The sequence below is a fragment of the Diabrotica virgifera genome, chromosome 9 (genome assembly GCF_917563875.1).
Source record: "Diabrotica virgifera virgifera chromosome 9, PGI_DIABVI_V3a".
Lineage (NCBI taxonomy): Eukaryota > Metazoa > Arthropoda > Insecta > Coleoptera > Chrysomelidae > Diabrotica > Diabrotica virgifera.
Window position 1 is genome coordinate 76,379,974 of NC_065451.1, and position 27,537 is coordinate 76,407,510.

The 27,537-nt window shown below is 34.8% G+C and overlaps 1 protein-coding gene across 3 annotated transcripts in view; it reads left to right on the plus strand.

Annotated features, from left to right (window-relative positions):
* LOC114341322 (hemicentin-2) overlaps nt 1–27,537 on the plus strand; it is a 162,116-nt gene that overhangs the window by 23,460 nt on the left and 111,119 nt on the right. For all 3 annotated transcript variants that reach the window (XM_028292114.2, XM_050662110.1, XM_050662109.1), the window contains exon 3: nt 22,286–22,462. In XM_028292114.2, coding sequence (XP_028147915.2) covers nt 22,286–22,462 — 177 coding nt within the window. The remainder of the gene's footprint in view (nt 1–22,285; nt 22,463–27,537) is intronic.

The following is a 27,537-nucleotide window of genomic DNA, read 5'->3' on the forward strand; positions in this document are numbered from 1 at the left end:
TATTGGTTATACAATAATTAATTACAGTGAGGACTTATAACTAATTATTATTACAGTTAATTTCTAAAATTTAAATAGTATTACGTAAAAATTATGACAAAAATATTTTATATAATAATCATTACTATAGAGACTTACAACTAATTATTACAATGAATCACTTAGTTTTATAAAAAATATTGCATATTTTGAAATTAACGTATGAAATTTAATTTTTTGTGCTGCCCCCAATGTCATAAAAATAGGATTTTTTCCGAACTCGATGTTTTAAAGCATCATATAAGTAATCGGATTTAAAGGGCCTAGCCGGGTAAGATGGTGAAAAGTGCCCCCAACTCAATTTAAATTCCATATAGGTCTCTTTTTAGCACATATAGAGGAACTCACTTTCTGAAATTTTTAGCCCCCTAGGTGGTCACGTGACCCACCTAGAGCCTAATTAGCCTTTTTAAGTTTTTATTTTTTATCTCAGCCGCGTCAAGAGCTAGCCAAAAACTTTAGTTAAAATAGTTGTAAGCTTCAAAAAGATCTATACAAAAAAATTTTTTTTAAATTTTTTGGCGGGAAATTCGAATTTTTAGAACAATTTTAAACTTTTAAATAACTCTGGAAAAAAAACTAAGACACTGGTTTTTACGAAAATCAATTATAATGTGTATTTTTGCACAATCTTTCACTCTGAATTTTTTCAAATTTTTAAAATTGGTGAAACGTACCTTTAAAAATAAAAAACCGCATTTTTTCGGTTTTTTTTTTCGTTTTTTGATACAATTTTATACATATTTTCAAAAAAGGTAACACCGTCACTAGAATAGGTAAAAAATGAAAAATAATTGTATTGGGGTTTGCTTAATAAAATTATTTTGTAACGCCATCCATTTTCAAGATACAGGGCGTTGAAGAAAACAAAATTTAACACATTTTTTACGATTTTGCAGAAACTGCTGGCAACATTGCAATAAAATTTGGCAGGTTTTAAGAGGTAGTTATTGTGCATTTTTTGACATACAATTAAGAACTTTATATTCATCATTGGCGCGCATACGGTTAATGGTCTGAACTTTTTAAGGAAAAAAAGATGGTACGCCACTGACATATTTCAAATTAAGAATCATTTTTGAATTCCTCGTTCCATTTGTGACAAAAAATCTCTTTTTGTCCACACACACTTGTCCAGGCATTTTTTTTAATTGTCCACCTTTTATTTATTTAAATTAGCAATAATTATCTCTTGTTAGTAAAAATGCCAAAAAATGAGAATTTTTGGAAATTTTTTTTCACGTTTGATTGTCCATCGAATGTCCACCCTTGTCCAGCAAAAATTTTGTTTTGTCCACCTTTTGTTTACGAGATACTAAAAAAACGTGAAATAAGGTCCAACACCCCGAAGTCAAAAAAACGTCGTAAAAACTGATACGTTTGATTGTCCAACTGTTGTCCACACTTATCCAGGCATTTGTTTTAATTGTCCACCTTTTATTTATTTAAATTAGCAATAATTATCGTTTGTTAAGTAGTAAAAATGCCAAAAAATGAGAATTTTTGGAAATTTTTTTTCACGTTTGATTGTCCATCGAATGTCCACCCTTGTCCAGCGAAAATTTTTTTTGTCCATCTTTTGTTTACGTGATACTAAAAAAACGTGAAATAAGGCCCAACAAAAATAAAGCGTCGCGTCGTTTAGAGAAAAAAATTATCTTTCAAATGATGTGCCACTCGACCACACTTGCTATTTAAAAAAAGTGGGGGTCGATGCGGGGCAGTAGGGGCATTGTTTATATAGGGATAACACTTATAAACATTGTTTATATGTGGAACAATATAACAATTATAATATAAACATTGTTTATAGTGTTCTCCCTATATAAACAATGGTAGGGGGTTACATTTGAGGGCATGAATTTTTCATGAAAATTCGACCCCCTCCCATTAAAAATTGACGTTTTTTTTTAATTTTTAGGAAGCTCTTGGTTTCCTAAGAGTTTCTGGTGTGGGGGTCAAATTTTCGTTGGAACAGACTGTATTGGCCACCATATAGTTCATATCAAAGGGCCTAGCCGGGTAAGATGGTGAAAAGTGCCCCCAACTCGATTTAAATTCCATATAGGCCACATTTTAGCACATATAGAGGAACTCACTTTCTGAAATTTTTAGCCCCCTAAGTGGTCACGTGACCCCCCTAGAGCCTAATTAGGCTTTTTATATTTTTATTTTTTATCTCAGCCGCATCAAGAGCTAGCCAAAAACTTTATTTAAAAAAGTTGTAAGTTTCAAAAAGATCTATATGAAACAAATTTTTTTTATTTTTTGGCGGGAAATTCGAATTTTTAGAACAATTTTAAACTTTTAAATAACTCTGAAAAAAAAACTAAGACACTCGTTTTTACGAAAATCAATTATAACGTGTATTTTTGCACAATTTTTGACCCTGAATTTTTTTAGATTTTTAAAATTGGTGAAACGTACCTTTAAAAATAAAAAACCGCATTTTTTCGTTTTTTTTTCGGTTTTTGATACAATTTTATACAAGTTTTTCAAAAAAGGTAACACCGTCACTATAATAGGTAAAAAACTGAAAAATAATTGGGGTTTGCTTTATAAAATTTTTTTGTAACGCCATCTATTTTCAAGATACAGGGCGTTGAAGAAAACAAAATTTTACACATTTTTTACGATTTTGCTGAAACTACTGGCAACATTGTAATAAAACTTGGCGGGTTTTAAGAGGTACTTATTGTGCATGTTTTGACATACAATTAAGGATTTGATATTCATCATTGGCGCGCATAGGGGTAATGGTCTGAACTTTTTAAAGAATAAAGATAGTACGCCACTGACATATTTCAAATTAACAATCGTTTTTGAATTCCTCGTTCAATTTGTGACAAAAAATCTATCTTCTTATTTTTTCATACGACGCGCCATTTTTATTCAAAAAATAAAAGATCTTAATCCTTACAAAGCATTCGATCGAATGCCGGATCGAATGTTCGTACCTCTTAAAACCCGCCAAGTTTTATTACAATGTTGCCGGTAGTTTCAGCAAAATCGTAAAAAATGTGTAAAATTTTGTTTTCTTCAACGCACTGTATCTTGAAAATAGATGGCGTTACAAAAAAATTTTATAAAGCAAACCCCAATTATTTTTCAGTTTTTTACCTATTATAGTGACGGTGTTACCTTTTTTGAAAAACTTTTATAAAATTGTATCAAAAACCGAAAAAAAACGAAAAAATGCGGTTTTTTATTTTTAAAGGTACGTTTCACCAATTTTAAAAATCTAAAAAAATTCAGGGTCAAAGATTATGCAAAAATACACGTTATAATTGATTTTCGTAAAAACGAGTGTCTTAGTTTTTTTTCAGAGTTATTTAAAAGTTTAAAATTGTTCTAAAAATTCGAATTTCCCGCCAAAAAATAAAAAAAAATTGTTTCATATAGATCTTTTTGAAACTTACAACTTTTTTAAATAAAGTTTTTGGCTAGCTCTTGATGCGGCTGAGATAAAAAATAAAAATATAAAAAGCCTAATTAGGCTCTAGGGGGGTCACGTGACCACTTAGGGGGCTAAAAATTTCAGAAAGTGAGTTCCTCTATATGTGCTAAAATGTGGCCTATATGGAATTTAAATCGAGTTGGGGGCACTTTTCACCATCTTACCCGGCTAGGCCCTTTGATATTAACTATATGGTGGCCAATACAGTCTGTTCCAACGAAAATTTGACCCCCACACCAGAAACTCTGAAACCAAGAGCTTCCTAAAAATTAAAAAAAAAAACGTCAATTTTTAATGGGAGGGGGTCGAATTTTCATGCAAAATTCATGCCCTCAAATGTAACCCCCTACCATTGTTTATATAGGGAGATCACTATAAACAATGTTTATATTATAATTGTTATATTGTTCCACATATAAACAATGTTTATAAGTGTTTTCCCTATATAAACAATGCCCCTACTGCCCCGCATTGACCCCCACTTTTTTTAAATAGCAAGTGTGGTCGAGTGGCACATCATTTGAAAGATAATTTTTTTCTCTAAACGACGCGACGCTTTATTTTTTTAATCTACCTAATAAGTTTGAAGATAATTTTGGACTTAAGTCCAAAAAAATTAGTTAAATCCAAAATTATCTTTAAGGTTATTCGGCAAATTAAAAAAAATTAGGGGGTCCTGTAAACAGTGGCGTAACAAACTCCGTCGGGGCCCCCCCGCAGAATTGGAAATGGGGTCCCCTTTAAAAAATTACCCAATGCGACATGTTTAACAAATACCTATATGTGTTACAGCCCAGTAAATCAACGTAAAATATTGCGATACCGTGTAATTTTCAGTGTCACCACCGAAGTGGTCAACTCAAGACTTTTCTAGTTATTTATGAGTAAAAAAGTTCATTGTTCAACAAAAAAAAACACGTTTTTAGGCGATTCTTCGCAAATAGTTCAAAGAGTAAGTATTCGATCGAAAAGAATACTGTTAGCAAAAATGTATCTAGCTTATAAAAAAAGTGAAACAGAAATGAAGTCTATCGACTCAGTAAAAGAAAACTTGCAGCTCATGAAAAGGTTTTCTTATTCGTCAAATTCCAAATCGAGTATTTCAACGTGAAATAACCAAAAAATGAAATACTGTTCGGGAAAACCCATTAGAACGTTTTTAAAGTGTTTAAAAGAAGCTTTATTTTTTACAAAAGTTTCTAGCATCAAAACTAAGCCAGTTACGCTCAAAATACAGTTAATCCCATTTTTTGGTAAAAATTTGTGAAAATCTCCCCCTATTTAGCACCCCAAATGAGACTAATCATTATCGCCTTACAAATTACCTAACTTTTTTTATACGACCTGTAAGTTTCACCAGTTCAAAGTGCTTATTTTTAAAATAGTTCTAGTAAGGGCTTGAACGAGTCACTAATCACGAGTATATGCAAATTTTAAACAGCCATGTCTTAAGCAATTTTTGTCTTACAGAAAAACAAAATAAAGCCAAAATATTTATAAAAGACATTTCTTTACTCTTTGAGATTTATCGTATCACTAATACTTTTTAAGTTATTTTGAAAGAAAGGCATTTTTCCAAAATAAAAAAAAACTTAAATTTTTTCAAAAATGAGAACTTCGAACCGGTCAAACTTACAGATCAAATAAACAATAAATATTTAAAGTAAATGGTAAAGCGCTAATGATAAATTTTATTTGGGGTGCAAAATAGGGGCAGATTTTCACGATTTTTTTTTACCAAAAAAGGGGCCAACTTTATTTTGAGCGTAACTCCTATAGTTTTGGTGCTAAAAACTTTTATAAAAAATAAAAACAACGCTTTTTTTGAAAATTTAAGAAAAGTTAAGAGTTTTTCCCGAAAATTGCTTCATTCTTTGGTTATTTCAGGTTGAAATATTTGATTTGGAATTGGACAAATAAGAATAATTTTTCATGAGCTTCAACTGTGCTTTTACTGTGTCGATAGACTTTATGAATAAGTACACCATTTTCTGAATCTTATAAGCTATATTTTTGCTACAAATATTTTTTCGATATCTAATATTTAATTCGATAAATACTTATTTTTGAGTTATTTGCGAAAAACCCGTCTGAAAACGTTGTTTTTTTAATAAACATTTTCACTCGCAAATGACGTAAAAAGTATTAGCATAGATAAAGGAACCCTATAGAAGAATAAAAGTTGCTTATAATTAGTTAATTTATACATTTCCGGACTTATTTTAAACGTATGTTTTTCACCCCAAGGAGGTGTGTCACCCCCGAAGTAAAAGCGGCCAACGGCATAAATCCAACTTTGAAGTGGAGTGTAACTAGAACCTAAATCCAAATTGTCAAGCAAATATGTCCGTCGTGACGCTGATAATTTCACTCCAAAACTGTCATTTAATGAGCTATTGGTGTATTCATGCATTGTTTATGACGACTTACATTTTTCATCTTTATTGGTATAGAATAAAATAGAACAAAAATTACTAAATGATTACATTAGTATTATTCTATGGGATAAACAACTTTCTTCGTGTACTATCTACTATCAGCGAATATATCTACAATTTTATTAATTCGGATGGACTTCATTTTTAATACTGCACTGCTTAAAAAACGTATGTATGCAAATAATATAAAAACACATTTTTACATATATTAGACAACAAGATGGGGCCCTTGACATATTGAGGCTTCATGCTGCGGGGGCATCTGTTACACCTCTGGGTAATTGTGTCGAAATACTAAACGTAGATAAAGATTAAAGAGAAAGCTCATTTCGGCAAATTGCAATTCTCAAATCTTTCAATAGTCACGTACAAAGCGTTGTAGTTTATTACCGTTACCATAAATACGTCTATTTAGAAATTTATGTTTTTAATTTTAAACACACAACTTAAAATAATATAACAATAACAGATTTTTACATAATATCAGATCATAAGATGGGGCCCCTAAACGATTGGGGCCCCCCGCAAGCTTCACGCTGCGGGGGCCTCTGTTACGCCCCTGCCTGTAAAGAAAACAAATACAATGTTTGAAATTGAAATGTTTTTTTTTTATTCTGAAAAAACTCTTGGTTTCTGAGTTACTGGGGTGGGGGTCAAATTTTCGTTGGAACACTCTGTATAGTTTTTAAATTAAATCTTATCGAGGTAAGTATTCTGCTCGGAACCCAAGTTTTATTACATAAATATTTCGATAAAAACCGGTTAGGTAGTTACTAGTCGTCTATTTCGTTTACCTAAAGAATAAAATAAAATACCTTTTTTCAGTTTTATTGCATGATATAAGAAATATAATCCTTTTAAGTCGTATGACCCGGTGGCGGCACACCTAGTGGAAGCGGGTTCCTACTTACGGGCAAACCGCGCGGTTCTCGCGCGCGGGTATGGTAAGACAGTGAAGACGGGTAAAAGCGAGAGAGATCGTTCAAATTTGGCAGTTGCGTCTACTACTTGTAGCAAAATGTCGTCTTCCGATGACGATATAATTGCTTTAGTTTCTGTTTTGACTAAACTGAAAAGAAAGAGAGTTGGTGTACATTATATTAATCGAGAAAGATTAATTTATGGAGAATATAAATTATATCTATTTAAAATATTAAAATTATATCTATTTTATAAATATCTATTTAAAAAATTAAAAGATAATGAACGATTCTTCCAGTATATGAGAATGACTCAAGAGACTTTTAAATATGTTTTGGAGACAGTGGAGTATCGTTAAAACCAATATTAAACGCTCAACTTACAGAATATCGAAAGAGTTGAGCAATATACATATCTGGGTACGAATTTAAATAGCTAATGGGACTACTCAACAGAAATTAAACAGCGAATAATAAAAGCGAAAGCAGCATACGTTAGAATGATATCCTTTTTCAACAGTCAAGACATATCATTAAAAACAAAATACCGTCTGTTGAAATGCTACATATTCACAGTTATGCTCTACGAAATGGAAGCGTGGACACTAACTGTTGCATCTATGAATCGGCTCGAAGCTTTCGAAATGTGGTGTTATAGGCGCATCTTACGTATATCCTGGGTTGACCGAATTATTAATGTGGAAGTCCTACGTAGAATGGGGAAAGAGTGTGAAATTCTCATAACCATCAAAACAAAAAAATAGAATATCTAGGACATGTAATGAGAAATCAAGAACGTAACGGCCTTCTCCAAGAGAAGGTAAATGGTAAAAGATGACCGGGAAGAAGACGCATTTCCTGGCTTCAAAATTTACGAAAGTGGTATAACACCACTACCACTGAACTGTTCCGCGCTGCGGTAAACAAAGTCAAGGTAGCCATGATGATCGCCAACATTCGGAACGGATAGGCACTTTAAGAAGAAGAAGGAGTATCGTTTAATTAAAAACTGGTGTAATTTACATAAGCAGGCTATCCTTCCGAAAGAAAGGCTTGTTATAACATTGAGGTAAGTAGTTTTGTTGTAAATTTATTTGTCAAGTACATACTTATTTAGTTAATACTGGAATGATTTTAGAAATACAGTCACACAAAATTACGGTTTCAATAAGATTACTTTTATCACTTTTGCTTATTATAATGTACAATTTATAAAATTAATCCATGGAGAACTATTAATTCTTATTATAAAAGAGGGAATAAACTAAATTCTCATTCGAGTAAACATTAAAACCGCCCGGGAAAAACTAAATTCTCATTCTAGTAAAAGCGGTCAAGCGGGTTAAAGCGGTTGGCCCGCGCGGACCTGCTTTTACTATGTTTACATTTAAAGACGTGCATTCATTTTGAAAACGTTTAAAAGCGGGTCCGCGCGATTTAACCGTAAGCGGAAACCGCCTCCACTGTGCGCGCCGACTTTGAGGCTAAAACTTGTTTTAAACTTCATTGTGTGTTTACAGATTTTTATGACGTTTCGTAAAACATTAAATTGAAATATTTCCGTTTGTTGTGCGTGGTATTTTTAAATAAAACTTTAAATCATTTATATTATATTAACTTTGTATTATTATTATTATCATGTCAACTATCAAGGAATTAAAGGAGTGCATTCGGCAACATTACCCCCCCCCCTTCTTAGAGACCCTGGAGCTGCAGAATTTATTGAAAAAAATAAATTTAAAGATAAATAGGCTAAAAAGTAGAAAATAAGATAGAAACTAAGATATATCAAAAATGTCTGTAAAAGTTCGAAAAATTTGCACAACACAACACTTACTCGTACTCTGGGAAGCGGTGGCGGCGTGGTGGTCATCTCCATCCGCTGCAGAACCCATTACCATTCGGTGAAACAGCTCTCTGCGTGGCTTTCGTCTTCCTCTCAGTTGTTAGGTTCCTTCTGATATCCTTCAGCTCCGTGTAGGATGAGTGTGCCCGAGGCCTCCGTGATAGACGCGGATCACATATTGGAGGGCAGGCAGTGACTGACTGGCTACTCTGAGGACATCCATGCATCCAGAGGCAACGTTACTCTGAGGAACACTAGGTCGTCGAGAGGACTGCTACACCGACGGCACTAGGTCTGCAGACAAACTTCGGCGACGGTGGCAACCGTCATGGCTCTCCAGAGGGTGATGGCTGGAGGCAAGTAAAAATCTTCAGGCTGGGTCGTAGATCCAGTATGTTGGGCGCCATGTCATCAATAGGGAAATAAGGCTACTCAATTCACCCTACTCCCTATTGTGCTCTGTAGCTGGATGTGCGGATAGACGCAGGGAATCCAGCTACTTTTCTAAGTCCTTTCAGTAGAACTATACAGCATCGTGAACTGCAGATTCGTATAAGAGGTGCATTTGGCTGGTTCTGATAAGAACACAACCAAAGCTTTCTTACATATTGAATTCAGTTTCTTACACATTGAAGTAGCCCCTTTACTAAGGGGCCAAAGTCAGGATCAAAGAAGGTAAAATAAAAACTCAGGTTTAAGCACGAAAACCAACCCCAGAGTCTAACTGGTTAGCTGAGGGCAGAGCCCCAGTTCTTGGGCACCTAGGCCCGTGAGGTGCAAGCACCGACTGACAGCGAACCGAGAGATCGCGTTCTTTTTATGCACTTTCTCGGTTGCGCTGTGTGCATTCGAAGTGGGAGGGGCCTGTGCCGAAGCAGAATGCAATTTCAGGCCAATGGCTGAGTGCATTCGGCAACAATATTCATGGTAACCAGAAACTTAAAAGCTATCACAGCGAGAGAATGGGAATCATACAAGTCTATAGGTGATCTTCCTACTTTATGACTACGTTCTTGAAAGGCAAGGCCGATTTTCTGGAAAAGCTAGAGGTATCAAAAATTTCACATACGTCGGACAGACCAGTCCCAATTCTCAAGGCAGCCGCAATCTTTTCTTTCATTCAATGGAAAAGCCGAACATCACAAAATCTTTAATGGCGCTAAATCCTTGGAGTGGTCATTTTAGTTCCAAGTGTAAGTAGGGATCGTGTAAAAGGTGCAAGGGCAAACATAATACCCTATTACATTTAGATAGGCAACATTCAATTCAAACTATCGACAATAATCAGCGGTTGGAGAATGAACCTGAACACCAAGTGTCTCTTTCAGCTCACTCGAATGGAGGTCAAGCGATTCTGTCTATAGCTGTCATTCAGGTATTTCATAAAAATGGTAGGGTTCATCACTGCAGGGCTCTTCTTGATTGTGGCTCTCAATCAAATCTGATAACGAGAGAATTAGCTGAAAAGCTAGCACTATCAAGATCAGAGGTCAATATCTCTATTGTCGGGATAGGTCATGCGGTTTCAAACATTTTATCTAAATGCACGGCAAAGATTCAGTCAAAGCAGTATTAATTTTCTACATCTCTTTCATGTCTAGTGGTTAATAGGATCTGTGATAGAATTCCAGCATATAGCTTTAACATTGGAAACTTAGATATTCCACATCATTTAAAGATAGCAGATCCCAATTGTCATGTTGCTTCAAAAATCGACATTTTGATAGGTGTGCATAGGACAATTCAGTTTAGGTTCTTCTGTTCCAATTATGCAAAAAACAAAGTTCGGTTGGATAATTTCCGGTCAGTTCAATGACAATAGGGAATCAGTTTCGTATTGCAATTTCAGTAGAAATGATTCAAGTTCTGATTTAAATGTTCAGCTTCAAAAATTCTGGGAATTCGAAGAGTACACGGAACCCGTACTTCCCGAGGAAAACTTAGTATGCGAGAAACACTTTTCTTCAACTGTGAAAAGGAATGACGAAGGTCGCTTTATCATCAATATACCTCTAAGAGGTTCCGTTGAAAATATAGGTGATTCAAGGCTCCAGGCATTAAAGAGTTTTCTCAACTTAGAAAAAAAAACTTCACAAAAATGACATTCTAAAAAGGATGCATACCGAGTTCATGGAAGAATACATTCAACTTGGTCACATGTCCAAGGTTTATGATAGTCAACAGAACTTTTCGTATTATGTTCCACATCATGGGGTCTTAAATTGCTCAGATCTATGATCCTCTTGGTCTGCTTTGCGCTTGCACAATTACAGCCAAAATCATAATACAAATTCTTTGGCAAGAAAAGCAAGGTTGGGATGAGTCTGTTCCTCAAATCATTTTCACGCAGTGGCAGAATTTCAAGGAGGATTTACTTAGATTAAATAATGTCGAAATACCTAGATACGTAAAATTAAAAGATTCAATATCTTGTGAGTTGCATGGTTTTTCTGATGCCAGCAACAAAGCATATGGTGCTGCAATCTATGTTAAGAGTGTTCATTCTAATGGACATGTAGTGGTTCGTTTATTGTGCGCAAAATTCAAGGTTGCGCCCTTAAAGGTGATTAGCATACCTCGTTTGGAACTGTGCGGTGCATTGTTACTTGCTCCTTTGTCCGAAAAGGTAGTCAAGTATTCAGACATCCATTTCGATAAAGTATTTCATTGGTCTGATTCTACTATCAATCTCGCATGGATACGCACACAGTCAAAATTGTTAAAGACCTTTGTAGGGAATCGTGTCGCTGAGATTCAGACGAAGTGTAACAAATAAGAAAACTTCTGTTGGAGTGAAAGTAAAAAGAAAGATATACTCCAACAGAAGTAAGGAAAAAGGAAAGAAATATTATTTGTAAGCTATGGGACATAGAATGAAATAGATGGGATGTAAAGAAGAGAGTGAAGTGGCTTCTACGTGGAGAAGCCGAAGTAGGAAAAATGCTACTTTCCAGTAGTGTTAGTGGAAGGGGATATTAAAACGGATAGAAGTAGAAGTATGAATAGACAGAGGCAAACTGAATAGAATTGGCTAGCAAGAGATGCAAGAGAACAACTTGACACTCAAGGATGGATACGGCTCGTTTGCATGCCTGTCGAAGAACAGTAGTTATAAGTAGATAGTAATGATGACTAAAAGGTGAAATAAAATAAGAATAATGTACTGAAATGAATGAAGGTGAATAATTTCTAAAGACGAACAAAATAAATAAAATTAACAAATCATGGGCGCCATGAAAATGATCTTCGATCATTCTCCCAGGTATCTTACACTGCTGTCAAATATTAAATATAATAAATCTGTAATAGTGAACATAAAGGAATAATAAAATGAATGATATACAAAATAAGTAAATATTTATTAAAAATAACTACTAGATTTTTGACAATCTCTAAGTTACACCAAGTGCATATCATGTGACTCTAAAATGACATAAGTTATACAAAGTTATATTTGAGATAAATACAATAATGTTATCTGTTACAAAATTACATAAGTACCTCTTACTTACTACAACTCACATGAGTCTTCTACCAAATGGTTATAGTACACTTGCTACGTACCACTAAATTGAAACTGACAAAGATGCAAATAGTACAAATAGATAGGCCCAAGCCTCACTAAGAGAAAATACAATAATGAATAAAGCAAAATGAATTAATAAAAGTTATAAAAATGAAGCTAAGATAAATAACGAAACGATTACCTAAATTAACCGAGCAAATGCAATGAAATAAAGTAGCGATGAATTAACCGAACAAATGAAATAAAGCGAATAACAATAAAATATTTGGGAAACAAGCAAGTAATATTACAAAAATAAATATCAAACCAATAATTATAAAAACCTAATTTTCTAGGCTTATTACCTTGTGTACACAAGTAACTTACCATAGGATCAACAGTTTGGGAACCTAATACAATAGTATACAAATATGTCATATAAAAAACAAAGGTACGCTAAATCTGAAAAAAGTAATTAATAAACATAATGTATCAAATAGATGTCTGAAACATAAAAACCATAGTTACTTAAAGTCACCACACTAATTGTTCCCAAACGAATCCCAATGATTCCTAAAAAGTCTGCTACTGTATCCCCAAAATGGCGCCAAATTAGGCCTCCTGTAGACCCAGGTGCAAAGACGAAAAGGAGCTGGAATGCTCCCAAAACTTATTCCCCAAAATGACTTAGTCCCAGATTGACTTGGCTGTGGCTGGAATCGGCTCCTTCCAGGTGGTCGAAGGGTCTACATAGTAGGGTTTAATATTCTTCCCAAATGGCTAAAACAAACATTTCCCAGTCTTAGTTTCAATTTCCCATCAGACATGTGTGAGTAAAAAAACAACAGAAGAAGTAATGAAGAAGAGGTTTTTAGAACGAACAGAAATAAAAAACATCAATTAGCAAATGTAAAAAGGTATGAGTTTAACCTTGAGGTACAATTTGGACACAGAATATGATAGTTAGAATAAAATATTATAGGATAATTATAGTTCCAGTGTGATATGAGTATAGCATTAGATTTTCTTTTTATTCACAATTTATCAGATATTGGGTGTGGACAAATTTTAAACTTTACTAACCAAAAATTGCGACTATGAGAACTTTCTCCGAACACATATTGTACATAGTGGAAAGAGAAACCAAATTAGGAAATAATGTTTTAAATGAAAAACTAGTGTTAATATCCAACCTAACCTTTATATTTCAAAAAAATATATATTTACCGGAATCTCTTTTATTGGTTACTGTTTTTCCTCACGAACACGCTGGATGGATTCTGCAAACCCCTGGGATACCATTTACACTTCCCATTTAACTGTATTTCCCAACGAATGACTTAAAAAAATGAGACCTTCCGCCATTATGGAACCAAAGTTCGTCGACCGAACCGACTTCCAGCACACTTAACAGCCAAGTAAAGGACGATCGCCTTGTCAAATTTTCAGAACATGCAAGAATCTTTCTCGCTACCAACTCACGAAACTCACAGCAGTTTTAAGCGTGTTGTGGTATGGCGTCATACAAGTCAACCAGTGATACCACACATAATTAGGTGTGGCATCGTCGCAAGAAATTTTAAATATAAATATAATAATCAGAAATGGTAAATTACGCGAAAATTAGGGAATTTAATTAAGAGATCACGAGAAAATAATTATTAAAAAATTATTAAAGCGCTAAAAATGATATTATAATGGGTGGACCGTTACAGAAGACGGAAAGGAAAAGTTGGCACCACGTAGTTTCGAAGAACAATCTTGCTGACCTTGCTTCTCGTGGAATCAATCCCGAATTACTCATGTCTTCTGACTTATGGTGGCATAAACCTTCCTGGCTAAAATCAAATAATTATCCTACAGATATTCCTCTTCCAGCCGACATTTCAGAGTTAAAGGCGGTTGAGGTCAATACTATGTCTGTCACATTAGATTTTTCATTAAGAGGAAACAGTAGCGATCAACAGGTAGCGAAAACGAGTTCCAAGATTGCGGCTGTAATTTTGAATATTTTTTCGAGATATTTGGCACACGTATTCGTAATATAATAAAGAATGGCGGTACAGAGCCCAATTTGAAAAATATATTAATATGTGAAAATTACTCTGTAATTAAATACAATATTAAAAAAACGAGCCTGTACCGCCATTAAGAAGAACAAAAAAATACACTTTCTTCAAATAAACTTTTTTATCCGATGCCTAGATTTTGTGTCATTTTGGAACTACTAATGAAATAAAAAATTTAGTAGTTCCAAAATGACACAAAATCTAGGCATCGGATAAAAAAGTTTATTTGAAGAAAGTGTATTTTTTTGTTCTTCTTAATGGCGGTACAGGCTCGTTTTTTTTAATATTGTATTTAATTACAGAGTAATTTCCACATATTAATATATTTTTCAAATTGGGCTCTGTACCGCCATTCTTTGTTATGTTACGAATACGTGTGCCAAATATCTCGAAAAAATATTCAAAATTACAGCCGCAATCTTGAAACGCGTTTTTTCTACCTGTTGATCGCTACTGTTTCCTCTTAATAATACAATTGTCTAGTTTGATCAAGCTAAAGCGATGTACTGCTTATATTCTGTGATTCATCAATAATTGCAGAATCTCAATGTTTTCCATCCGTGAGAGAGCTTCAGGTGCTTTAACTTCTCAGGAGGTTTCGAACGCTATGTCTTAGTAAGGATGGTTGAAGAATGGTTTTACTTAAGAATGAATGTTTTTCTGAAGAAATTCGCAATTTGACAAAAAAGGGGCCTGTAAGCCCAAAAAGCAAACTCATTTCATTGCAGCCATTTCTTGATCCAAATCAAATACTTCGTGTTGGTGGTAAATTGAAAAATTCATCTTAACCTTTTGAAAAGAGACATCCGATTTTGTTGCCACCTAACCATTACTTCGCTGACTTAATTCTTTCCAATCTGCATGTTAAACTCTGTCATGCAGGTCCTCTTCTTCTTTTATCTTCTGTGCGAAATGAATTTTGGCCTAAATGTTTTAGGTGATGTCGCGCAAATAGACCTAAAAATTTATCTCCAATTATGAACAATTTACCGAAAGATCGCGTTGACCCATCCCCTCCTTTTTATATCACATGCGTCGACTATGCGGGTTATTTTTTAGTCTAAGATAGGAAGGGACGTGGATGCAAACTTTTAAAGGCATATGTAGCCTTATTCGTGTGTTTCACAACTCGTGCTCTTCATTTAGAAATCGTATCCGATTTAACTGCTCATTCATTTATATCACCTTTTAGCGCTTTATAAGCAGAAGAGGAAAACTTTTTAAGATGTACTCTGATAATGGAACTAATTTTCAAGGTGCTAATCGTGAATTGAAAGAGTTTTATGATTTTATTAAGGCTAGTGAACATGAGATTCAAGACAGCACAATGTTAAAAAATATTGAATGGCATTTCATACCACTGCAGTCACCGTATTTCGGTAGCTTTTGGGAGGCCGGCGTTAAGTCAATGAAATCGCGTTTAAAACGCGTCGTCGGCAATGCTCGCCTCACATATGAGAAATTCTATACTATACTCACTCGGGGAGAATCGATCCTTAATTAATAGTCGTCCTATATCTACCCTTTTATCAGACCACAATGACCTTTGTCCTTTGACTCCGGCTCATTTTCTAATTGGAAGGCCTTTGACAGCCATTCCTGAACCTGATCTTATGTCCATAGAGCAAAACAGATTGAGCCACTTTCAGCGCCTTCAGAAAATGGTTCAGCACATTTGGTCAAGGTGGTCGAAGGAGTTTAAAGGGGAGCTGCAGCAACGGAAAAAATAGAGGCAAGTTGCCAAGGACATTAATATTGGCACACTCGTTCGTATCAAGGAAAATAACTTGCCTCCTCTCTCTGGTTTCGCAGTTGGGACGTGTGGTCGAGCTGCATTCAGGTCCAGACGGAGTTGCAAGGTGGTGTCCATAAAGACTATGAGATGGATCATCAAGAGAGCAGTATCTGTTATCTGCCCTCTACCGTGCAGTAAATAGTGCTACCGTTTATTGTAAAGTGTATGTTTATAGAGATTCTTGAACGATTTTACTTATTTTAGAAATAATTGATTGGCATTATTTCGAAAGACTTTGGCCTTTCAAGGCGGGTGGCCTGTTCCGTTTTACATTTATTTTGTTTGTACAAATACTCGTTTTTATGTCTACACTCAAATGTACCCATTCATTCAAAACCTGTTTTATATAAACCATGTCCTGCGGGACACATTATTCATTACAGTCCCAACTTCGAAGCAAAAAGGTTGTGTGTAACCGGCATATCCATTCAGTTGTTAATTGAAGGGGTAAAAACCAAAAGGGTCTAAGTTACATTTTTTTAAAAAATGATCGCATATATCGAAAGTTAAAACTAAACATTACTTGCTGGCAAAAAATGACTTAAGCGCATATATCGAAAGTTAAAACTAAACATTACTTGCTCGCAAAATGATCCAATTGATTTTTAAACGTTCTGCGCCATCTCTTGGTAAGGGGAAAAATTAGGTTTACAGATGTTCTATTTTCAGTAGTGGCAAAGTGATCCAAGCGCGCTTAGACCGTTATGCCGCTGATTATTGTCAGTTTTTGTTGATTCTTATCCACGTTGTTTTTGCATGTGTCCATGATCTTATTAGTGGAATATCCTTTATGTATGTATGAAATGAGACCATTGGCCAACGAGGATCCCAAGAACTTGGATAATGTCTTATTAAGGTAAAGCTACACCTTACTTAGTCATTGCTTATTATTAATTAATTTTTTTCGGTACATGAAAGATTTGTCACCAACTGTCGAAGAACTGATTTGTTACAGTGACCAATGTGGTGGTAAAAATAAAAATAAGAACATTGTTAAATTGTTTTTGGTTCAAAGTCTCCCTCTCTTGTTGTTTCCCTATTACTGAGGATCGTGATTTCTTCCAATATTCCTAACAATGTTTCTCCATTGGTCTCTATCTTCAGCTGCTCTAAGAGCTTCGCAGAATGAGTTTCCAGCTGAATTCTTTATTTGCTCGGACCATCTAGTTGGTGATCGTCCTCTTGATTTTCTCCCCGGAACATTTCCAGAAACGATTAATCCCTCCAAACTGTCGTCACCTCTGCGAACCACGTGACCAAAGAATTGCAGAATTCGTTGCAGACATATTGTGGACAGCCTTTTTTTAATATTGAGTTGGTTTAGAATGGAAACGTTTGTCCTATGAGCTGTCCATGGTATGCGCAGCATTCTTCTCCAGCACCACATCTCAAAGGCATCAATTTTTTGGCGCTCGCATGCGCGAAGAGTCCAAGTCTCTGCTCCGTATAGAAATATTGAGAATACAAGGGCATTCACCAATCTCATCTTGATATTTTGAGAGATAGATCTATCTTTCCAAACTTTAGTTAGGCGACTCATCGCATTTTTTGCCATATCAATACGTCTCCGAACTTCTGCTTCACAGTTGCCATCGTTAGTTATACTAGACCCGAGATAGACAAAGGTGTTTACTATCTGGTATTCCTGTAACATGTTAGTCAGTTGAATAGTGTCGAATCTGGACTGTGGAAAATTGGAGATTTTCCTACCGGCTACTGTTACTCCACCGGCCCATCCTTCTAAAACCATCCTCATGACATGTTCACCATAAATGTTAAATAAGTCAGGTGACAACACGCATCCTTGTCTAACACCTCTCTCGGTCTTGAATTGGTTTGAGAACTTCTGATCTAGTCGTACTGTCGCTATATTAGACTGGTACAGATTTTTAATAAGTGTCACCAGGTGCATTGATGCGCCCATTTCTATTAAAATTTACCACAGATTTATCCAGCTTACACAATCAAATGCCTTTTGGTAGTCAACGAAGCATATAATCATAGGTACTTGAAATTCTCTAGACTTTTCAATAAGTTGTCTCAGGTTCAAGATTTGTTCCCTTGTACCTTTACCCTTTACAAATCCGCTTGATCCTGAAGTATTTGGTAATGTAGATAGGTTTTTAATCTATTTTTGATGATATGCAACAAGATTTTACTAGCATGTGTTATTAGTGACAGTGTGTGGTAGTTTTCACATCTGGTAGTAGTTCCTTTTTTGTGTAGCGGGATATAAATTGAGGTGCACCAATCAGATGGCCATTTTCCTGAATTCCAAACAGCGACACAGATATAATGGATGATATGTATTCCTTTGTCACCTAGTAACTGTAGTATTTCACATGGTATTAAATCAATGCCTGAGGATTTATTTCTCTTTACAGATTTAATTGCATCTTTGACTTCAGCGAGTAAGACAGTAGGTTCTCTAGGATAGTCAGAGGGCCACTGATGTTCTGCTGATACCTCGTTATTTTTATATAGCTCGTCACAGTAGTTTCGCCATGTTTCCAATATTTCGTCAGTATCGGTCTTTAGATTACTTTTCTTATCTATTACAGATCACGTTTGAGGTTTAAATTCTCTGGTAAGGAGTTTGATCTTCTGGAATAAATCCCTCGGTTTATTTCGACAGCCATGTTCCTCTATCTCTCTGCATATTTGAGAGATGTAATCAGCTTTGTCTTTGCGGCACTGTTTTTTGATTTCTTTCGATAACGCTCTGTATTCATCGTTTGTTCCGTGTCTAGTTTTGTGTTCTTTTCTGCGTTGAATCACAGACCACGTATTATCGGATATCCATGGCTTACGGCCAGTGGAAACCGCTGCCTCACAGTCTTTTGCAGCCTCGATTACCTTATCTTTGAAATAAATCCAAGTGCTCTCAGGGTCACTATCTACTTGGTCTAAAGAGAGAGCTTCTTCTAGGTTGTGTTGAAAGTCATTGATTTTTGATGGATTTAGAGACATGACTTTTCTCTGGGGTCTTCTTTTGGGAACTTTAAAACGAAGTCGAACGTTCAATACCAGGAGTTGATGATCGCTTCCACAGTTTGCGCCAGGATATGTTTTACAGTTGATGGCCGACGACTTTCATCTTGATCTTATTAGGATGTAGTCTATTTGATTCCTTGTTCGTCCATCTGGGCTGCGCCATGTGTATAATCTCCGTGGATGATTTTGATATAACGTGTTTGTAATTGTAAGATGTTGTTCTACACAGAACTTCACTAGACGGTTGCCATTCTCATTTCTCTGTCCCAGTCCATTTTTGCCCAGCACTCCTTCAATATTTTCATTAGATGACCCCACTTTGGCGTTAAAATCTCCAAGAATTATTATGAGTTCACGATTCGGAATAGCGCGAACAGTTTCTTCTAGACGACCATAGAACCTGTTGATGTCTTCTTCTTGTGCAGCTGTTGTAGGAGCGTATACCTGGACAAGGTGTAGGGTATTGGTGGATATTCTCATTTTAAGGGATATTATCCTGTCATCAATAGTATTATATCCAATTATACAGTCGTTAAGTTTAGAGGGTACAATTATTGCGACTCCATTTGTACTTTTGTTATCTGGGCCTGAAAAATAGACGACGTTGCCAGCAGTTCAGCAGTCTGCCATTTCTTTTTCAATTATGTGTAACTTTCCAGGGTTTTGGATCAGTCCCTGGACGTTCCATGTACCAATTCGCTGACATTTTCTTAAATTAAATGAAAATTTGGATTCAGTCGCACAATTTCTGCCAGGTGCCTGCTCCCTCACACCTTGGCGGCCGGTAGCAAATTTCACACCATCCGACCCGGAACCGAAATGGCGCCGAGCGTGAGTCGGGTCGCTACACATTCCATCTTCACTTACTTAAATTGTCATCGTTATGGGAAGAAATTCTCTTGGGAAAATAGTGCAGTGGTTTCCCTTTGCCTTCTGCACCGCTGTAAATGTGCCGTTTCTGTGGCTATGATTCTCGCCGCATGGTCAGTTTTGTAACAGCCAGCTGCCACTGTCCAACCTATCACCATGTCTGGCTACCCTCACTTACTTTAGCCTGCAGACCAATGCAGTTGCCTGGGATGTGGCACGTGGAGCCATACGTGAGAGTTGAGTGCCTTATGAGGACCAGTTATCAAAAACAATCTCCCGTCGATGACCTTTGATGTGGTCGTTCCAATAAAAGGTGCTACCTCTATAACACATTCTTACACCCCTTGGTTCAAAGTACTACTTTGAAAATAATACATCATACATTTTTTGAGCCAGGACATTCGTATATGAAATGCGACCGTTCTTTTGCTAGAATCGAAAAAAGAAGAAAGCTATCCTTAAACATTTTTATGCCAGAACATTGGACAGATTTAATAATGAAAACTTCCAAAAAATTTCAAGTATATTTCATGGAACAAAATGATTTTCTCGACTTTGATTACCTTCATAGACACATGTGTGGGGCAAAAAAAAAGACATGGAAGAGCGACCAATAAAATGCGAGAACACGTGTGGTTTAAGTACAGTCATGAAAACTTTTTATTCCTTGTTTTCCATACAACGAGGCATTCAAATAACTGCCTTGCTTTCCGATCTGAAAAGTGTTCATTATTTAACGTAGGTAGACCAAATTTATCTCTCGAAAATTTAAACCAACCCCTGTATAGAGCCGTTTTGGAAATTCCATATACTAAGTGGGAAAATCTTATTCAGCTGTTGCCTTTTATTCCCCCAGTTCATCATACTGTTTACCAAAATATGGCCCATCAACCCAAAAAGAAAACAAATAGTAAGAAAACAGAAAGTAAGCCAACGACGTCGACGGAAACTAAAATGAAGGAAAATGTCCAAGAAGAAAATGATGATCTTGACATTTACTCTGACTATGATAATTAATATTTTTTATAATGATTACTATTAAAATAATGTTTTCTTATTGAGAAATCATCGTTTTCTAAAAAAAAAACTAAAGAAAAATAGAACCAAAGAGGTATAAGTGACTTTTTTTAAAACAAACAAGCATGTAGCACCATTATGTGAAACGTAATTAAACACTAAAACATATAATGTGTTTTTTTTCTTAAAAACCCCATATGAAATATGTTTACAGATTTTACAATAAGCAATTAACTTTAAAATTGAATATCTCCAAACTGACATAACAGTACTTAGATCCTTTTGGTTCTTACCCCTTCAGTTGTGTTTGAATACGTTAAATAAAAAGTGTAACCAATAAACTCTCATTTCTTTCCAACCCCCTTGAAAACCCTTCTGGCCATAGGTTAGCATAAGATCATTTATAGTTTTCATTTATTTCAAATTTGTCATTGCTATAGAAATTGAAATATTTAAAAATAAAACGGGATAGTTCCCGAAGTATACCATCTAGTAAAGTACCTTTTAATGTGATGCAAAAACTGCCTGGTGTAGTTAGTATAAAATGTGCAAATTTGTTATTATATTTAATTTAGTTAACTAATTGCAAATCGTAAACAATAATTTGGGCAACTGCACATTAATTTTGATGATCGATTATGTCTTTCTTCAATTATTTTGTAAATATATTCAGAGCGTGGGTTGACCCAGAAAATATTTTGCCACGAGAAAAGCATACATTAATAATAATTCATTAGAGTCAATTCAAACAGTCAAGATGTGGCTTTAAATTCATTCATTCGAATCATTTCACTGGGACTACATGTAGTCTCATCATAAAGAATTATCCGTTTAACATTCACACCAGTAAGACAGTAAGCCTTCGTCGATTAGTAGGTTTTTAAGGCTCCCGGGTTAGAGTGTTGTATATAAATAAAGTTTTATCTTCAATTTGCTGTTTCACTATCGGCGATCGAAGTTTGAGCTGAGCCGATCTTATACACTAAGTAAGGAAAGATATAAGGAATAAGAAAATAAGAGGATGAGAAAATGACAAGGGTGAGTTGGTTAGGTTAATGTTAACATTAACATGTTAACATTAACGATGTTAACATTAATATAGAGTTCGCGTTAACTTTATCTACTGCTATAATCACTTTACTATCGGTAAATAGTCTATATACTAAATTTTCAACCATTTTCTTCCACTGAGAATGTTGTTAATATAAAATGTAAATAGGCTAGGAGAATTATAAGTAAATACTAAATCCTCGTTTGAAATGTTCTGTTCTATTTTCATGGTGCTTCTGTTTCTGTGTAAGTATATTTTCAGCTCTAATAATTTTTTATTTTCAGAGAAGTGCAATTTACCCAAAGTATCAGGTCCATGTGAAGGCTACTACGTAAGCTACTACTATGAGAAGGACGTAAAAACGTGCTTTCCGTTCACATATGGAGGCTGTCTCGGTAATAGCAACAGATTTAATTCAAGAGAAGAATGTATGTATTTTTGTGGTGAAGACGATATTCAAGGTAAATTATCTTTAATCTCCCTGATAGTTTTTTTCTGTAAAGCTAAGGGTTTATACACATTCGGGTGCTTTACCAGCGCTTTCGTCGCGTTTCACTTTGAAACGGTGTCAAAAACGTAATCTTTTCACCCTTCTATTTTTCTAGTCTAGACTATATCAGAATTTAAAAGATGTTATTTAATGACCAACCCCCGTATGTTGTAACAACTCAAAGAGAGTGGTACTGTGGTAAACGTTAAACGGCGGCGTATTTTCAAAGAAGAATTGATTATCTAAGTGGGTGATTATCGTTAAAGTGTTCATTTTGGAGTCGAGTTTATTTGGATTTCATTCGAGATTGAAAATAGTTCCCAGTAAAAACTGCACGTGCAAAAATGATTAGATCATCATTTTCATGTGAAAGTTTGGACACTGAACAAATTTGTTTATTCGTCTATTCGTTCAAAAGTTAATATGGAAACTTTTTCAGACGTGACTTTGGGACATACAGTTTTAGTTTTAGTTTTAGTTTGGACTGTTGAATTCAGTTCTTAGAGGAGTTCAAGTCAGTTAGTCATGGTCATGGAGTTAAGTTTGATTTGAGTTTTTTGGGACGAGCCAAAGTTAGGCTCAGGTGATTCCTTGTGAAAGTAACATGTGTGTATTAGTGAATGCTATATCGGTAGTTTACCAGTTCTCTCTCTGTTATTGTCTGTAGTTCCTACAGTACTGTGCCTGTTGTTGTGTAGTGGAGAATATGTTATTACAAGAATAAAGTGTCGTGGAACGTGTAGTCTGCAGTCTTTAATCAAAAAGTAATGGATTAACAAACCATGATAATTTTTCTATATCCAAATGAAAGACTAGAAAACAGTTTTAAGTTTTGAATTAAGAGAAGGTCTTAATAATAATACGAGCAGTTATGTACCACACAGAAGGTAGATGTTTGATTTGTTATGCTTAATATCTATGACATTGCTTGAGTATATATATTATTATGTACAAGATATCCAGAAACTCTCCCGACAAACGAAGACCAAAGATCCCTGAGACAATTTTAAGACAATTTAACCCAATTCACCTAGTCCAAAATGTCTCCAGAATGCTTCTATTTAGAAAAACTAAAACTGGTGCACTTATCTATCTGCCAGAAATAAATGGATTCCATCCGTTGCGAATTTCTAGTACCGGTCATAGGCGTCCGTTTTGGGTAGGGCAAGGGTTATTTTATCGCATAACTTTTTTATATGTAACTTTTTAGCATTGCTGATACTGGATTATTAAATTGTGAGGTATTCTAGTACTAAAAGGTACTCTTGATGTACGTCGCTAAGATGCACCGTTTTCTAGAAAAATCGATTTGAAAATTGTTCGTTACTTGAATTTGAAATAAATTTGAAAACATTTTCAAAATAAAACGGTCTTAAAATAATACGGTGTGTTTTACCGATTTAAAGCAAGAATAACTTGTAGTACTGGAATACCTCATAATTTAATAATATTATAATGTCAAAAATGCTTAAAAATTAAAGACAAAAAATTTATGCGATACAATAAGAGTTGAACTACCCAAAACGGGCTCCTATGATCGGTACTAGAAATTCGCAATTGATAAAATCGATTTATATCTAGAAGATAAATAAACATGCCAGTTTTCGTTATTTTAAATAGTTTTTTTGTGAACATTTAATTCAAATTCAAAAAACGAAAAATTTTCAAATGGATTTTTCTGGAAAACGGTGTATCTTACAGATTTATATCATGAGTACCTTTTAGCACTAGAATACCTCATAATTTAATAATATCCAGAGTCAAATATACTTAAAAGTCAAAAAAAAGTTGTGCGATAAAATAACCGTTACCCTACCCAAAACGGACGTCTATGACCGGGACTAGAAACTCGCAATGGATGGAATCGATTTATCTCTGGAAGGTAAATAGGCGTACCAGTTTTCGTTTTTCTAAATAGAAGCGTTCTGGAGGTATTTTAAGAGCTCTAGCTCAATTATTAAGCATTGCACTGGGGAACACATTTTTTGTTGAGTTAGATCTGACACTTATTTTTCACTAATTTTTGGCGTCTGAATCTGAGAATAACCTCAGATTTTCTCTGTCACATCAACTTTTTAAACTACAGGATATCTTCAAAAATCATAAAAATCATGCATATAAAGGAACATAAAATAAAAATCAGTTTACAATACAGTTTATAAATCATTTAATTAAAGTTAAATCGAGTTCATACAAATAAAATTGTTTAATAATGAACATTACTTACAAATTAAGAACAAAAATTGCGTTTATGGCTTTTTCAGGAGTGTTCAGTTTGTGTACATTCGCGCTTGATGCTCCAAAAATAGCCAGCCATCATATGTACATCCTATCTACCTTGGTACCGTGCTTCCATGATGCAACAGAACCAAATAAATTTCCATTATGGAGGAGAACACATTTCAAGCTCCTCTTTGAGCTATCTATAAACAGTCTTGAGTTATAGTTTAATTGAAATTATAGTTTGAAATTCCCAATTCTTCCATTAAACCACTTACATTATGGCAAAACACAAATCCACCTTCACTTTGAAAATATTGCAGAAATGCCCTTTCTCGTGTTCGAAAATAGGATACCTTGGCTCCTTTTTCAAACAAGTTTTTCTCATTGAGTCGTGATGCTAAGAGCTCTGAAGCTTTTTTGGATAGTTCCAAATCTCGTACCAAATCATTTAGCTCTTGTTGTTCGAATCCCTTACGTACGGAGTCATCTTCAATTTCGAAATCTTCATCGTTGGAGTCGCTTTCATCTACACCATATCCGTATTCCTCTTCTTCCAAATAGGGAAATTCATTGAAAACTGGCAAAGGGTTTTCGCCGGAATACGGCACTGGGCGTATAGCTGACAGTAAACTAGGATACTCTATTTTACATTTGTTTTTCTTGTTATATCCTGATGTTTTCACTATACAAATGTAACAATCACTTGAATGATCTTTGGGCTCACGCCAAATCATAGGTATACCAAATGGAAGTTTAGCACGTTCTCCCTTGGTCCACATCCGTAAACCCGGAAATGCACTTTATGAAGTGCCCATACTTTATCTTGATCACCAAGTTTCACTTTAAAATAGGCAAAATATGCTTGTCTGACAAATGTACTAATGTTTGTCCTTTGACTGAGAATGGTAAAACTGCCACATATATAACAAAACGAATCGGGGCTATTTTCGCACTTACGACGTATAGGAGCACAGGTAACCATGAGGAAACGTTTCAGTTCAAACACACTAAGCAGTTCTATACACTTCAGTAACAAAATACTAAATACTGCTAACCGACACACAACGTTTCACCACAGTATAACAGACATAACTGAATTTAACAGGCAAGTCTAGACAAATTGCAGTTATCAGAGCGTCATTACTCCCACCAGGCGCCCCACCCCCATAGAAAAAGAACGTGACGTGATAGAAGAAAACTAAAAACAGTTTTGAAATCAGCATGCCTAATTCTAAAAAAAACTGCTAAAAAATTTAACTCAACAGAAATTAAGTTTCAAATTGTTCCCCAGTGTTGTCGGCAGTGGCGTACTGAGAATGGTTCCGCGGGTTCCGGAACCCGCGGAACCAGGGCCCGCACCCCGCAGGGGCCCGCTTTAATGCGCTTTTTGCTTCTTTTGTTTCTCATTTGATGGGGACATTTTGAACTACACAAGTACACACATAGGAAATGTAACTGCTTAATAGATTTTAATTTTTGTGTAGGTACTTATAAATAAAAACGAAGAATACATATTCCTCAAAAAATTTGAAAACAAAATTTATTGAAATACAGGGAACCCTGTTGTAAGGTTCCTTACACGTTTTACCTGCTTTCCAAAGCCCATGTTTCAACATTTGTAAAGACTAACCGACAGGGCCTGCCTACACGTGATAACTCAAACACTTGTATATTAGCAAGATTCTTGAATAAGATGTAGGTAAACTACAAAGTTGTAATTATGCATTGCAAGTTTTATACGGTTATAAAATAATCCCAATACAATAGGCTCGATACTTGTGTTTATTGAACCGTCATCATTCAGCCTGTACTTTTATAGAGGTAGGTAATTCTTAAAAATCGAAATTAAATTCTAAATATAGACAATCTGTCGTAAGGATAACAAGACACTATATATAGGCACTAATTTCTTTTTAAGAAAATCTCGTCGTTTGATAAAAGATATCAACCCCACCGTTATCCAGGGGTTTTTTATATATTTTTTAAGCCTTTTTTCTCCCTAGAGGTTTGTATGTAATTATTTCATTTATTTATAAATGTGTCATATATAATATTATGCAATTTCAGAATCTATTTTGTTGATATAAATTTTATTCCAATGTTAATTTTTTAAAAGCTGTGTTAGTTTTCCGATATTAATGAGGTTTTTAATCATAAGGTTTTTAATTATAACTGGAATTTTTTATGTAGAAAATTTTCGAGTTTTATTAATTATAAAAACGGCTGGCGTAAAGTGGTCAAAATCATGTTAGTATAAAAAACGATAGGATAAATATTTATTTACTGTTTTAATAGTCTATTGTTTTTTTTTTAAGTTTCTAACATCAAAGGTAAGTAAATTTCGATCAAAATTATGTTGGTATCTTTTTTTTGGTTGGTAAAAAAGTCGTGAAAATCACTTTCTAATTAGCATCCGAAATGGTATCACTGCTTCACAAATTACTTTACTTATTGTTTATAAGAGATGTAAGATTCGTTGTTTCAAAGTGCCTATTTTTGCAAAGCCTGTATAGTCCATGTGGTGAGACCGCCCCCGTCTGAAAAAAATTTCTGATTCGGTTTCTTTGTGGATTCCTATTCAAAAATGTCCCCTTTAAACAAATCTGAAGGGTGCCGGGAGGAATCTTTGGGCAGAAATTGTTTAAAAAAATTTTTAAACAAATACAAAACATCATGTTTTTTTGCTCTGGAACATATATTTTTAGATTTTTTGGGTCAATCTAAATAAGAAAGATATCTTGTAATTTTTCTCAGAAATTGATAGTTTTGGAGTTATAGGCGATTTAAAATCTGAAAAATGCGAAAATACGCATTTCGAGGCTT